The sequence below is a fragment of the Oncorhynchus clarkii genome, chromosome 3, assembly GCF_045791955.1.
Source record: "Oncorhynchus clarkii lewisi isolate Uvic-CL-2024 chromosome 3, UVic_Ocla_1.0, whole genome shotgun sequence".
In the NCBI taxonomy this organism is placed as follows: Eukaryota; Metazoa; Chordata; class Actinopteri; order Salmoniformes; family Salmonidae; genus Oncorhynchus; species Oncorhynchus clarkii.
In genome coordinates, this window is record NC_092149.1 from 28,203,321 (window position 1) to 28,217,083 (window position 13,763).

Here is a 13,763-nt window from a genome sequence, read left to right on the forward strand (position 1 = left end):
TGTCAGGGAAAATGAATGGAGAAAAAAGTACATTATTTTCTTTTAGGAATGTAGTGAAGTAAAAATGTTCACAAATATAGATACACCAACAAATAACTTAAGTAGTACTTAAGTACTTTACACCACAGTTTATTTCAAATCTGCACCAATTAAACATTTCAGGCAGACAAAAATAAAAAATACAAACATTGAAAAATGTCACAAAAAAGTGCACAATTGCATATTTCAAATGGAATACTTCAAAAACACCAGAAAACACATTGTAGAATGAATAGATCACTACATCAAAGAATCGATAGCAACGTAACTCGGAACAGTAAATAAAAGGAAAATAAATTCACTACCCATTTAGCAAACATTTCCCTTTTCAAAAACATTACAGGCTCCGTAAACGGGCTCCTGGATCTCCACTTCAACTAGGTCACTCTTGAGCCAGCATGTTACAGTATGTGGGGAAGCTGTGTGTGCTGTCCATCCCAGGTTCCCTGTTTTGCCCAGTGTGAGAGGCCTGACAAGGAGGAGGCCATAGCTGGATTTGTGTCCCGCTTCAATCTTGGGAATGACTGTAGTCAAGTGGGTGACTGAAGTCTGCTTGATTGAAGCGAGGTACTTGCTGCCCCTCCCCCCTTTTTTAAAAATTATTTCACTTTTATTTAACCAGGTAGGCTAGTTGAGAACAAGTTCTCATTTACAACTGCGACCTGGCCAAGATAAAGCAAAGCAGTGCGACAAAAACAACAACAGAGTTACACATAAACGAACATACAGTCAATAACACAAAATCAAATAAAAATAGAAAAATCTATGTACAGTGTGTGCAAATGTAGAAGAGTAGGGAGGTAGACAATAAATAGGCCATAGAGGTGAAAATAATACAATTTAGCATTAATACTGGAGTGATAGATGAGCAGATGATGATGTGCAAGTAGAGATACTGGGGTGCAAGAGGGTAAGTAATAATATGGAGATGAGGTAGTTGGGTGTGCTATTTACAGATTGGCTGTATACAGTAACAGTGCTAAGCTAACAGTGTGTAAGCTGCTCTGACAGCTGATGCTTAAAGTTAGAGAGGGAGATATAAGTCTCCAGCTTCAGAGATTTTTGCAATTCGTTCCAGTCATTGGCAGCAGAGAACTGGAAGGAAAGGAGGCCAAAGGAAGTGTTGGCTTTGGGGATGACCAGTGCAATATACCTGCTGGAGCGTGTGGGTGTTGCTATGGTGACCAGTGAGCTGAGATAAGGCGGGGCTTTACCTAATAAAGACTTATAGATGACCTGGAGCCAGTGGGTTTGGCGACAGATTTAAAAATATATATTTTACCTTTATTTAACCAAGTCAAGTCAGTTAAGAACAAATTCTTATTTTCAATGACAGCCTAGGACCAGTGGGTTAACTGCCTGTTCAGGGGCAGAACGACAGAACTTGCAACCTTCCGGTTCCTAGTCCAATGCTCTAACCACTAGGCTACCCTGCCGCCCCAGATATGTAGTGAGTGCCAGCCAACGAGAGGATACAGGTCGCAGTGGTGGGTAGTATATGGGGCTTTGTGAGTCTGGGAGGAGAGTTTACAGTCTAACCAGACACCTAGGTATTTGTAGTTGTCCACATATTCTACATCAGAACCATCCAGAGTGGTGATGCTAGTCGGGCGGGCGGGTGCAGGCAGCAATTGGTTAAAGAGCATGAAGAGTTTTACTAGCATTTAAAATCAGTTGGAGGCCACGGAAGGAGTGTTGTATGGCGTTGATGCTCCTCTCCCGCTCCCCTCCCCATCAATCTCTGTGGTTAGTTGCATTACCTAAAGCCAAAGTAATTCACTTTTACATGATATCACATTTTGTTCATTTGTATGTTTTTTTGTCCAAGCATTTGGATGGGAGATCAGTGTTACAAATTGTACAAAACAATGGGATCCTGGACGCTAGTGTGGCTGGGTGCCTATATTAGGCTTATGCTCTAATAAAAAAATGTTTTTATCAAATGATGTCTCACCACTATTTCTCACCATTATTTCTCATGAGTGTTCATGTTTATCAATGTTTTGGGCTATGCTGTCCTAATGTAAATAATCAAATAAATGTCTGATCAATACATACAATCATTTCGCTACACCCTCGATGACATCTGCTAACTATGTGTATGTGACCAATAAAATGTTATTTGATTTAATGCTGAGGCACCAATAAATTGTCCAGTTCACTTATTATATGCTGTTTGTACTTTATTTTATGTGTAAGCTTCTAAGGTGACTCAGGCTTTACTAATTCTTGTGAAGAAGTATGTCAGTGAACTGTATATTGTAATTAGTTCTAAAACAGTAGAAATGCAATTGTGTGTTGCTGCTGTTAATCTGATATCCAACAGTTGTTTACTATGAGAGCATTTTGCAGAGAAAATGGGTTGAGCCTACAATTTAGGCTCGGAATGAGATGTGGCCCATTGTTTACCTTGTTACAATGACCACAAGGGCGTTTTCAAAGAGCTGTCAGTCAAGGCTAGCTCATGAATATAAGGTCCCCGCCCACTCAGCCTGTTCTTTCAGGCTTCCTGATAGTTAGAAATGAGAGAAAGGGTAACATTTCTCAATTCTGATCCTTTTAATAGTGTACAAATATTATGGGTGATGTTTTTGTCATTCAAAGGCTATTTTTACTTGGGAAATATGATGACTGTGCTAAACTTCACTATGTCTGCATATATCAGGGCCAGTCTCAGAATAAATAATCTCAAAGTAAGAGTGCTGATCTAGGATCAATGTTGTCTTCATAGTCACAATAAATAAGGTTACATTGACAGTGTGGACCTGATCCTAGATCAGCACTCCTACACTGAGACGCTTTGTGAATACGGGCCCTGGACTTGAATGAAGTCATCTGTTCCCATGCTTTCCCTCAGATCTACACCCACCTTAACAATGTGTTTGAGCTACTGTCCAAAGCTGTGGTGGAGAGCAAGCAGAAGGTGAATGTCCCTAAACTGAGCAAGGAAAAGGAAGACGAGGGAAAAGAGGAGAGCGAGAAACCCAAGAGAGAGGAAGAGAGAAGTACAGAGAAGTCAAGGGTCCGCCCGTCGCCACAGTCAACCGACAGGAGAGGGGAGTACTTTGTCTCTAACAATCTCTGGCACATGTCTAATGTTTAGGTGATTTTGATTAATTAAGGTCCAATGCAGCAGTTTTTATCTATCTCAATATCAAATCATATCTTGGAAACAATTAAGTAAGTTACTGTGATTGTTTCAACTAAAATGAAAAGTAGCTTCTTAACGAAGAGCAATTTCTTAAGCAAGAATTTTGCTAGGACTGTCTGGGAGTGGACAACTGAAAACTAGCTGTTATTTGCAGAGAGGTTTGGAACTCTTATTGGTCTATTTACTTAACTTACTGCCTGGTGATGTCAACAGGCAGGCCAAAACTCCATCCCACCAAAAAGTCTGAAATTTCAAGCAGTTCTTTCAAACAGCTCTTACACTAAAGGGGTATTATCATAATTTTCATAATTTCACAGTATTATTTCAACCTCATAGTGTGGAGATTTATATATATATATAACACAGGAAAATCAAATTTTTGACTGCAGTGGGCTTTTAAAGTCTTCCAATCTCTCTGTCAGTGCTGTTACACGCATAAGTGAAGTGCATTAAACAAATGTTACTCACTCACTCAGCCACCCATCCTCCCTCCCTAACTCAGTCATTCCCTCCCTCCGTCATTCATTCCCTCCTTTCCTCTGGCTCATTAGATGTGAAGTCTGTGGAGGAGATGAAGGGGGACCAGGAGTTCAGCAGTGCTCTGACTCAGTACAACAGCTCAGCCAACTCAGGGGGAGAGGACATCGAGCTGCTTGCCTTCCAGACTGTCACCGGTGAGAACCCCTTCTTCCTCGCCCTTCACACATCTTCCCACCTGTCCAGCTCACCAAGATAAGCTTACATGCTACATAGCTTTGTTCTCTTACATTTGAAAGGGGTACAGACATCCAACACAATGCCAGAATCAGTGATTGCCCTGTCTATTTTGAATAAAGTATTAACTATACCATTTTGAATAACTAGAGTGTAAATGGTCTTGGAATTGTTGGTGACAATATGGCACAGACGACAATTCTAAATTTAAACCAATGTTTCCACGTTCTATGTCTGTGGATGACCCCACCCTGCTCTTCGTCATCCCCAGGAAAGTGCAGTGAAACTATCTTTGAGGATATGAGGGAACCTCCCAAGAAGCCCCTCCACCTGAAGGGTCAAATGAAGTACGTCCCCCAGTGGGACTCGCTCATCTTCCTCAGTACACCCATGTAAGGCCACCCACAACATCCTTACAGTACCTAGCCCTTATCTGACTATAAAGGCAATACGTAATCCAATTCAAAACTTGCCTTGAGGCTACAGCTATGTGATGCCACGGTCAGACGCGTTTACAAAGCAACCAAAAAAGGAGAATACAAAGCTTCGATAGTATAAAAACAAATAAAACGGTAGTTTACAAACAAAGATTTAATCTACTATAGACCATCCAGACCTACCTGAGCGATAATACCAAACCACAAAATAGGTATAGGGATGGGGAACATGGGAAGAAGGGGGTGTACCCAGGTGAGGCTCCATTTGGCAAATCTGATCATAATTCTATCATCCTGATTCCTGCTTACAAGCAAAAACTAAAGCAGGAAGTACCAGTGACTCGCTCAATACGGAAGTGGTCAGATGACATGGATGCTGCGCTACAGGACTGTTTTGCTAGCACAGACTGGAATATGTTCCCGGGATTCATCCAATGGCATTGAGGAGTATACCACCTCAGTCATTGGCTTCATCAATAAGTGCATCGACGAAGTACATATTCCAACCAGAAGCCATGGATTACAGGCAACATCCACATCGAGCTAAAGGCTAGAGATGCCACTTTCAAGGAGTGGGACACTAATCCGGACGCTTGTAAGAAATCCTGCTACGCCCTCAGACGAACCATTAAAAAGGCAAAGTGTCAATACAGGATTAAGATTGAACACTGGCTCTGACGCTCGTCGGATGTGGCAGGGCTTGAAAACTATTACGGACTACAAAGGGAAACCCAGCCGCGAGCTGCCCAGTGACGCAAGCCTACCAGATGAGCTAAATGCCTTTTTATGCTCACTTCCAGGCAAGCAACACTGAAGCATGCATGAGAGCACCAGCTGTTCCGTACAACTGTGTGATAACGCTCTCGGTAGCTGATGTGAGCAAGACCTTTAAACAGGTCAACATTCACAAAGCCGCGGGGCCAGACGGATTACCAGGACGTGTACTCTCAAAGCATGCGTGGACCAACTGGCAAGTGTCTTCACTGACATTTTCAATCTCTCCCTGACCGAGTCTGTAATAACTACATGGTTCAAGCAGGCCACCATAGTCCCTGTGCCCAAGGAAGCAAAGGTAACCTGTATAAATGATTACCGCCCCGTAGCACTCATGTTGGTAGCCATGAAGTGCTTTGAAAGGCTGGTCATGGCTCACATCAACAGCATCATCCCGGATACCCTAGACCCTCAATGTGAGTAAGACAAAGGAGCTGATCGTGGACTACGGGAAAAGGCGGGCCGAACAGGCACCAATTAACATTGACCTGGCTGTAGTGGAAAGTTTCAAGTTCCTTGGTGTCCACATCACCAACGAACTATCATGGTCCAAACACACCAACACAGTCGTGAAGAGGGCACGACAACACCTTTTCCCTCTCAGGAGATTTGGCATTGGTCCCCAGATCCCCAAAATGTTCTACAGCTACACCATCGAGAGCATCCTGACTGGTTGCATCACCGCCTGGTATGGCAACTGCTCGGCATCTGACCGTAAGTCGCTACAGAGGGTAGTGTGTACGGCCCAGTACATCACTGGGGCCAAGCTTCCTGCCATCCAGGACCTATATACTAGGCGGTGTCAGAGGAAAGCCCAAAAAATTGCGAAGACTCCAGTCACCCAAGTCATAGACTGTTCTCTCTGCTACCGCACGGCAAGCGGTACCAGAGCGCCAAGTCTATGACCAAAAGACTCCTTAACAGCTTCTTCCCCCAAGCCATAAGACTGCTGAACAATTAATCAAATGGCCACCCGGACCATTTACATTGACACCCCCCCATTTATTTTAATACTGCTGCTACTCGCTGTTTATTATCTATATGCATATTCACTTTACCCCTACCTACATGCACAAATTACCTCAACTAACCTGCACATTGACTCCGTATCGGTACCCCTGCATATAGCCTCATTATTGTTACTTTTAATATTTTTTTTACTTTAGTTTATTTGGTAAATATTTCTTAACCCTTTCTTGAACTGCATTGTTGGTTAAGGGCTTGCAAGTAAACATTTCACAGTAAGGTTGTATTCGGCACATGTGACAAATAAAGTTTGATTTGATTGCTTTCAAATACCCATGATAACCATAATAGAAATCCCAAAACATGATTTTTGTAAGAACAGACGCTTGGGAGACGAGAAGCAAGTACAGGGAGTTAATATTTAATACATAACCGACATGAAACAAAACACGGACAAGGGAAACATAATGACATTAATGCTGACTCGGGAAAGAAACTGAGGAAGTGACAGATATAGGGGAGGTAATTAATAACGTGATGGAGTCCAGGTGAGTCCAATGAAGCGCTAATGTGCGTAATGATGGTGACAGGTGTGCGTAATGATAAGCAACCTGGCAACCTTGAGCACCAGAGGGGGAGCGGGAGCAGACGGGACAGATTTCAATAAATCTATATTTTACGATTTTAATAAGACAAGCCATAAACATTCATAATGAGACTGAACGTTAGGGAATTTGGCTTCAACATTTACCTTAGATAGTCCTTACCTTATGCTGTGTCTGTGTTTATTAGCATATGAAAATAATAAAAACGACATACAATATTTATAATATTACTGTATGCCTCTAAATATGTGCAGTATGCATAATATAATGTATTTGGTCCCATGTTTCATGAGCTGAAATAAAAGATCAGAGAAATGTTCCGTATGCACAAAAAGCTTATTTTTCTCAAATTTTGTGCAGAAGATTGTTTTCATTCCTGTTAGTGAGTATTTCTCCTTTGTCAAGATAATCTATCCACCTGACAGGTCTGGTATATCAAGAAGCTGATTAAATGGCATGATCATTACACAAGTGCACCTTGTGCTAGGGACAATAAAAGGCCACTCTAAAATGTGCAGTTTTGTCACACAACCCAATGGCACAGATGTCTTAAGTTTTGAGCGAGCTTGCAATTGGCATGTTGACTGCATAAATTTCCACCAGAGCTGTTGCCAGAGAATTGAATGTTCATTTCTCTACAGTAAGCCAGGAAGTTTAAGACGATTTGTCAGTACATCCAACCTCATAACCACAGACCGCGTGTAACCACACCAGCCCAGGAGCTCCACATCAGCTTCTGTGAGGGAAAAACTCATTTTGATTGGCTGGGCCTGGCTCCCAATTGGGTGGGCCTATGCTAGTTATGATCTGTAACAGTAAAATAATTGAAATTGTTGCATGTTCCATTTATCCACTTCCCTCTACCTTTCCAATCCCTTCTTATCTCCCTTTCAGCCACTCACCCCATCCTTGCTGTCTCTCTCATTCCACTTCCACTTTTTTCTTCCTCTTCCAGTATAGAGACAGTGGAGGACATGATTAAAATGGGCGTCTATGTGAATGATCTGAACCTCCATGACTCCAGCCGAGAGCTCATCTTAGCCGGAACACAGCAGTCGGCTGAACTTCAGCTGGCTCTTGACCAGGTAAGCCATACACATTTCATATATATGACATACCACCCTTTAGAACAGCACACAACCATACCTTGGTACATTGTTAACGTTATCAGATAACTCCTGTACTAACTGGCCCAAGTTTGCCTCATCTAAGTATGCAAGACATACTACTATACCCACACACAGTCCTGCTCATAGGCAGCTTCATTTTCAAAGTTACAAATAGACATATGCAGTGTATAGTTCACACTGAAAGGAAGAGGCAAAGACCATCTCAAGCGCAGGGCTGGATAGGCCTTTGAAGGAGGATGAGGAGGAGTTAGTTGACTGAAAGCTCTCTCTCTCTGGTGGCTCCTCCCACTCCAGGAGCAGCAGAAGTATGCCCAGCTCCAGGAGATCATCAAGAAGCTTGACGAGGAGAAGAAGAGAGGAGACTCCCTCCTCTACGCCATGATCCCCAAAGCTGTGGCTGACCGGCTCAGGAAGGGTATCACGGCCCTGGAGACATGCCAGGTACTAGCCGTACATTTACAGATACATATACAGATATACAGGGTGCATCCAAAATGGCACCTCTTTCCCTATATAGTGCACTATATAGGCCCCGGCTCTGGTCAAAAGTAGTGCAGTATATAGGCAATAGGGTGCCATTTCAGACACAGCCATAGAGTTTGTAGAGGAAACTATCCTCCATGTTGGCTCAAAACATTCAATGACATTAAGGCTCAATTAGATTCTGGAGCCAACTAGCCACCTCATTTCTATCACACCAGAAGAAACACCACAGTAAAATGTCAAGCATTTAAGTGTGCTGGTATTTCCTTTCCGTTTCCCAGGTGTTCCCGGACGTGACCATCCTGTTCAGTGACGTGGTGAAGTTCAACGAGATCTGCATCCACATCACGCCCATGCAGGTGGTGGACATGCTCAACGAGATCTACATCGTCTTCGACACGCTCAGCGAGAAGCACAACGTCTACAAGGTGAATGACATGGACAATACAAAACAAGGGCCTCTGTGGGAACAATATGCCTGAATACTCAACCAAGGTTGGCTGGACCAAAAAGGAGAACAGACTCTATTATCATGCATTGAGTGGCTGTTGCAATGTTTTACAAAGTGGAATGTTTAGTTTATTTCATTGGTAGGATATAATGTATACAGTAATGCTTCTAAACATACTACTTGACTCTTATTCCCCTGGGTTCAGGTGGAGACCATCCGAGATGCCTACATGGTGGTGGCAGGCGTGCCCAATAAGACAACCTTCCATGCCCACCACATATGTGACATGGCCCTGGACATGCTGAGCTCCATCGACCACCTCAAAGACCCCTCCACTGGAGACAACATCCAGATCAGAGTCGGTGAGCAGAGACCATTGAAATACAATCTAGTCACTCTATTTCTTATGGCACAGACAGTGTAGACAGGAGTGGGCCTTACCATAGAAATATAATTATTACATGTAATCTGATTACAAAAAAACTGTACCTGTAATACATTACTAGCAGAAATATTGTAATCAGATTACAGATACTTTTGAAAAACTAGATGATTACTTCATGGATTACTTTTAAATTCATAAAGGACGATTGCGGAACAAAATACATTATGACACCTTTCTGTTTTCTCAATGACATTCAATTCAACATTGAAAAAAAGGCGCAAGTTTAAGTTTGTTCCACAAGTCAGAGACCACTATGATGACACACCAAAATGTGTTTGATGGATCCTTTGTCTTCCTTTAATGCCTCTTAAGGGGGAAAGTAATTCAAAAGTAACCAGATTACATTACTGAGTTTGGGTAATACAAAAGTTACATTACTGATTACAATGTTGGTCATGTAACTGTAACAGATTGCATTTATATAGTAACCTACCCAACCCTGCATATGACAGACATAAAGCATACACATACTGTACGGTGTCTCTTTATAATCCAGTCAAAAGGAAGTCAAAGGCTTGATATTGTCTTGCCATGTCCTGACTGTGCTCCTCAGTTAATGCTGCCAGATTTATACTCCTTAAGGCACCCTGAATCTATAGCCACTGATCCAGGTTCAGTAAAGCAGTTTAACTTCATTGTGTGTTGTTTCCCTTCAGGGATCCACTCAGGGATGGTGGTGGCTGGGGTGGTGGGGCTGAAGATGCCTCGCTACTGTCTGTTTGGAGACACCGTCAACACTGCCTCCCGCATGGAGAGCAACGGGGTGGTGAGTTCTGACATTAGAACATAATCTCACTATAGGGTAAATCCATGTGAATTAAATCACTTTTTGACAGCATTCCTTTTGATTTAAACAAAAGGTTCCATACATGTTATATTTCTACAATTGACACCCACTCTGTATTCAAGAGCATGTTGTGTCTCAACCAATGGTGGTCACAACCAAAGTTCCCTCAAAGAAATGTAGGCACTGAGCAAATTTCAGGTCTGCTGAGCGCAAACTTGAATGTTGTGAAAATTCTGTGTAACTTCCAGCTCGCATTTACTGTGAACACTGATGCTGTATCCAGTTTAAGTTAGTTTTAACAGTGGTCAAGTAGGCTACTGTGGCTATTTGATCATAATGTAGGCCTACCAAAGTGGCCTACCATCAAAAACAATAGAGAAAATGCATCCCATAAAATGTTTACATGGAAATAGTAGCAGCCAATGTGTGGTGTTCAATATAGGCCTACATTCCATGAGACTTTTGAAAAAAAACATGCAGGACTTGACATTAACCTGTTTATCCACTTGTCCTTCAGACAAGGTGACTGAAAATGATGTGTTTGATGCAAGAAACCACTTTACAAAATAAGACCCATAATTATTCCCGTACCATTATTACAGAGAATCAGATAAATGATGCTACCCTCTGTCTATTGGCTACTTAGGTTATTCATCCCTATCTCAAAATACAACACTGCCTCTTTAAGACAAAAAAAAATCTCTTTACCTGACTCGCTTTTCAAGATGTCTAGAAATGTACGTTTTGTGCTCTTGTAGGAAGCAATCACTCCCCTATTGCTGACTACAAATGATCTATAACTGGGCTAATAACTCACTAACTAGCAAAGGATATGAACACATAAAAATGTGCTTTGATCTCAAAACAAGTGCGTCTACTCACAACCGCTGTAAACCATGCTGTAAACACTGTCCAGTTCAAAGTGAATGGCACATGATCGGCTATGAAAAGCCAATGATCGGCTAGGAAAAGCCAACTGACATTTACTCCTGAGGTCCTGACTTGCTGCACCCTCGACAACTACTGTGATTATTATTATTTGACCATGCTGGTCATTTATGAACATTTGAACATCTTGGCCATGTTCTGTTATAATCTCCACCCGGCACAGCCAGAAGAGGACTGGCCACCCCTCATAGCCTGGTTCCTCTCTCGGTTTCTTCCTAGGTTTTGGCCTTTTCTAAGGAGTTTTTCCTAGCCACCGTGCTCATTCACCTGCATTGCTTGCTGTTTTGGGCTTTAGGCTGGGTTTCTGTACAGCACTTTGAGATATCAGCTGATGTAAGAATGGCCATATAAATAAATTTGATATTCATAAATGGCAATGGTCTATTTGCATATATGCCTACTGCAGCTCTGATTGGTTATGGCGCACTGGTCTGTGTAGAGTAAGGGCCTGAGTTGTGCCTGTCATTGCAATAGAAACTTACTCCGATGTGTTCTGCCTACAACAAAATCTCTTGCATAGGTAGTTTTGCATACTTTGTTGTGTTTCAGTATATTGCCTTTAATGTGGCTAATATTGCATTGATTCAATCACAATTCCCACAGTAAAGGGGAAATGTTGATAGTGTTAACTAATGGGGAAAACTCTAGATAGTTGAGTGAAGGTCAATCTCTTGCTTCTCTGCGCATGCTGATATTTCTTCTGAGTGGCAGTCCCGGGGAGCTGCGTGCCCATGCGCAGCTTAGTGGGAACATTGGTCACAACACAAAAATCTCAGATGTCAAATAGGGTCTAAGCTACAATGTATGTGAATATAACATTTTTTTTTTTTAAATTGTAAATGCATTCTTTGATAATTGACGTTTAAGGTTAAAGAAAGAATTACATACTTTAAAAAAAATGTGTCAAATAGTTTGACAATCCTGTTTGTAAGCTTTTAAATTATACCAATTATCAACTGTTTCTATTTCCCAGTGATGAAGACATGGATGTCATGGTATGCTGGGGTATGCAGAATAGGTCAACTTTGAGCAACTTTATCTCTTGAATGTTTTGGCATTCAGGTCCAAAGGTCACTTTCTGAGCACTTCTACAATGGACACATTTTTATGGAAAAATTTGTTTAAAAAAAAGGGTGCTGTCAAAAACTGATTGAATTCAAATGGATTTACCCAATAGACACGATCAATTAGCACTGTATAGCAAATCATTTATTTTGTAAGTAGGCCAATGCGACATTGAGTGAGCTGAATAGTTAGCACGATGTCAGCCATCAACCTCTATGTGTCTGTCTGTACAGGGCATGCAGATCCACATAAGCCAGACCACCAAAGACCACTTGGAACATGAGCCCTACATAATTGAGGAGAGGGGAAAGATCTTTGTGAAGGTATGTGTATGATGTTCCATCATGGCACCGTGTGATGCTCCACCTGCCAAACAGACAAAAATGCACCACACTAAATCTATTTTTAAAATCTATCTATTAAAATATATTTTGATCTCTTCAGCCAATGGATGAGATCAACTCAGCCAATGGATGGGCTGCAAATGACCATTTCAAGACTTGAATTTTGATAAAACTCTTGAAATGGTCATTTGCAGCCCATCCATTGGCTGAGTTATGACAGGTATTGAACATAAGGATCATGAACACGGTACTATTTCTGCCTAAATTCTGTCCAATCACAGGGTAAAGGCTACATGAAGACATATTGGCTGAAGGGGAAGAAAGACCTGTCGTTTAAGACTCCAGCAGAGCTCCGCTACAGCAGTGAACAGAAGGACTCAGAGGACAGGAGCTCCAATGGGTAAGTGGAGCAGGGGAGGAGGCAACACCAATCTCTTCTGTAGGGATATACTGCAAGATGCCCTATCTCATATGACTGTGAACTGTTCATTGAATTTCACTACTGTATAGTAATGTTCCAACATCAGCCTGTTTGTGGAGAGAAGGGCTTGCATAAGAAAAATACACCTGCTACTAATTTGCTTTGCTTTTGTACATACTGTATGTGGTAATTGTTTTAATATGTTTTTTTACACACAGGTCCACCTGCACCAACACCAAGCGCTCCACCTCCAACCTGAACATTCCCAACGAGGAGCAGGCAGAGGGCAAGCCCACCCCCACAGAGCTGCCTGCAGAGCCCTTACCTTCACTAGAGGGCGCCCCCGAAGACTCTACAGACCCCACCGAGCCACAGGAGAAGAAAGTCAAAAAGAACACTAAGAACAACAACAAAGGGGGCGCGGCCAAGCCCGAAGCTCCTCCGCAGCAGGTCAATGTGGTGCAGGAGAGTGCAGTGCCTCCTGCTGCTGCCCAGGAGACCCCCACAGCCCCCCCGGCCACCACCGCCCCAGTGCTCAACAACAAGAGGAACAGCTTCAGGCAGCATACCAAGCTGCCCGCCCACCTTCCCATGCGCAGCACTTCCTGTTGCCTACTGTGAGAGGAGAGGCTAAAATAATGTGACTGGCCTGCATCTTATTGACAGTCCTGTGAAGACAAACCCTGAAACTGACCCTAACCTTGAACCTTAACCAATTAGGAAATTCAACATGGTTTCGCTGGTCAGTCACATCCCTTTTGTTTTTCCCTACTGTGAGATGGACCAGGCCAGAGTTCAAGACTTCTCATCTCAGATTATTGGCCAGCCTTCCTGTTCAATATATTGTATGACGCCTGTTGTTTATCCTATGTTTTTCCTTAGGCAGGACCTGAGTGTCCCCACAGCAACATTCAGGGCAGCCCACACCTAATGTAATGTATTCATCCATTTATTCAAGGCGGACCACCCCACTTAAGTATTAATAGAGGAAACATTGATGCCC

At 42.5% G+C, this 13,763-nt stretch overlaps 1 protein-coding gene across 1 annotated transcript in view; it reads left to right on the forward strand.

Moving 5' to 3' along the window:
• The window catches only part of LOC139385358 (soluble guanylate cyclase gcy-31-like), a 203,466-nt gene extending 189,703 nt beyond the window's left edge, over window positions 1-13,763 (forward strand). The window contains exons 9-20 of the mRNA XM_071130460.1: window positions 481-573; window positions 2,897-3,044; window positions 3,667-3,864; window positions 4,176-4,296; window positions 7,642-7,771; window positions 8,111-8,257; window positions 8,581-8,727; window positions 8,956-9,112; window positions 9,852-9,961; window positions 12,229-12,318; window positions 12,621-12,739; window positions 12,979-13,763. Coding sequence (XP_070986561.1) covers window positions 481-573; window positions 2,897-3,044; window positions 3,667-3,864; window positions 4,176-4,296; window positions 7,642-7,771; window positions 8,111-8,257; window positions 8,581-8,727; window positions 8,956-9,112; window positions 9,852-9,961; window positions 12,229-12,318; window positions 12,621-12,739; window positions 12,979-13,381 — 1,863 coding nt within the window. The 3' untranslated portion in view covers window positions 13,382-13,763. The remainder of the gene's footprint in view (window positions 1-480; window positions 574-2,896; window positions 3,045-3,666; window positions 3,865-4,175; window positions 4,297-7,641; window positions 7,772-8,110; window positions 8,258-8,580; window positions 8,728-8,955; window positions 9,113-9,851; window positions 9,962-12,228; window positions 12,319-12,620; window positions 12,740-12,978) is intronic.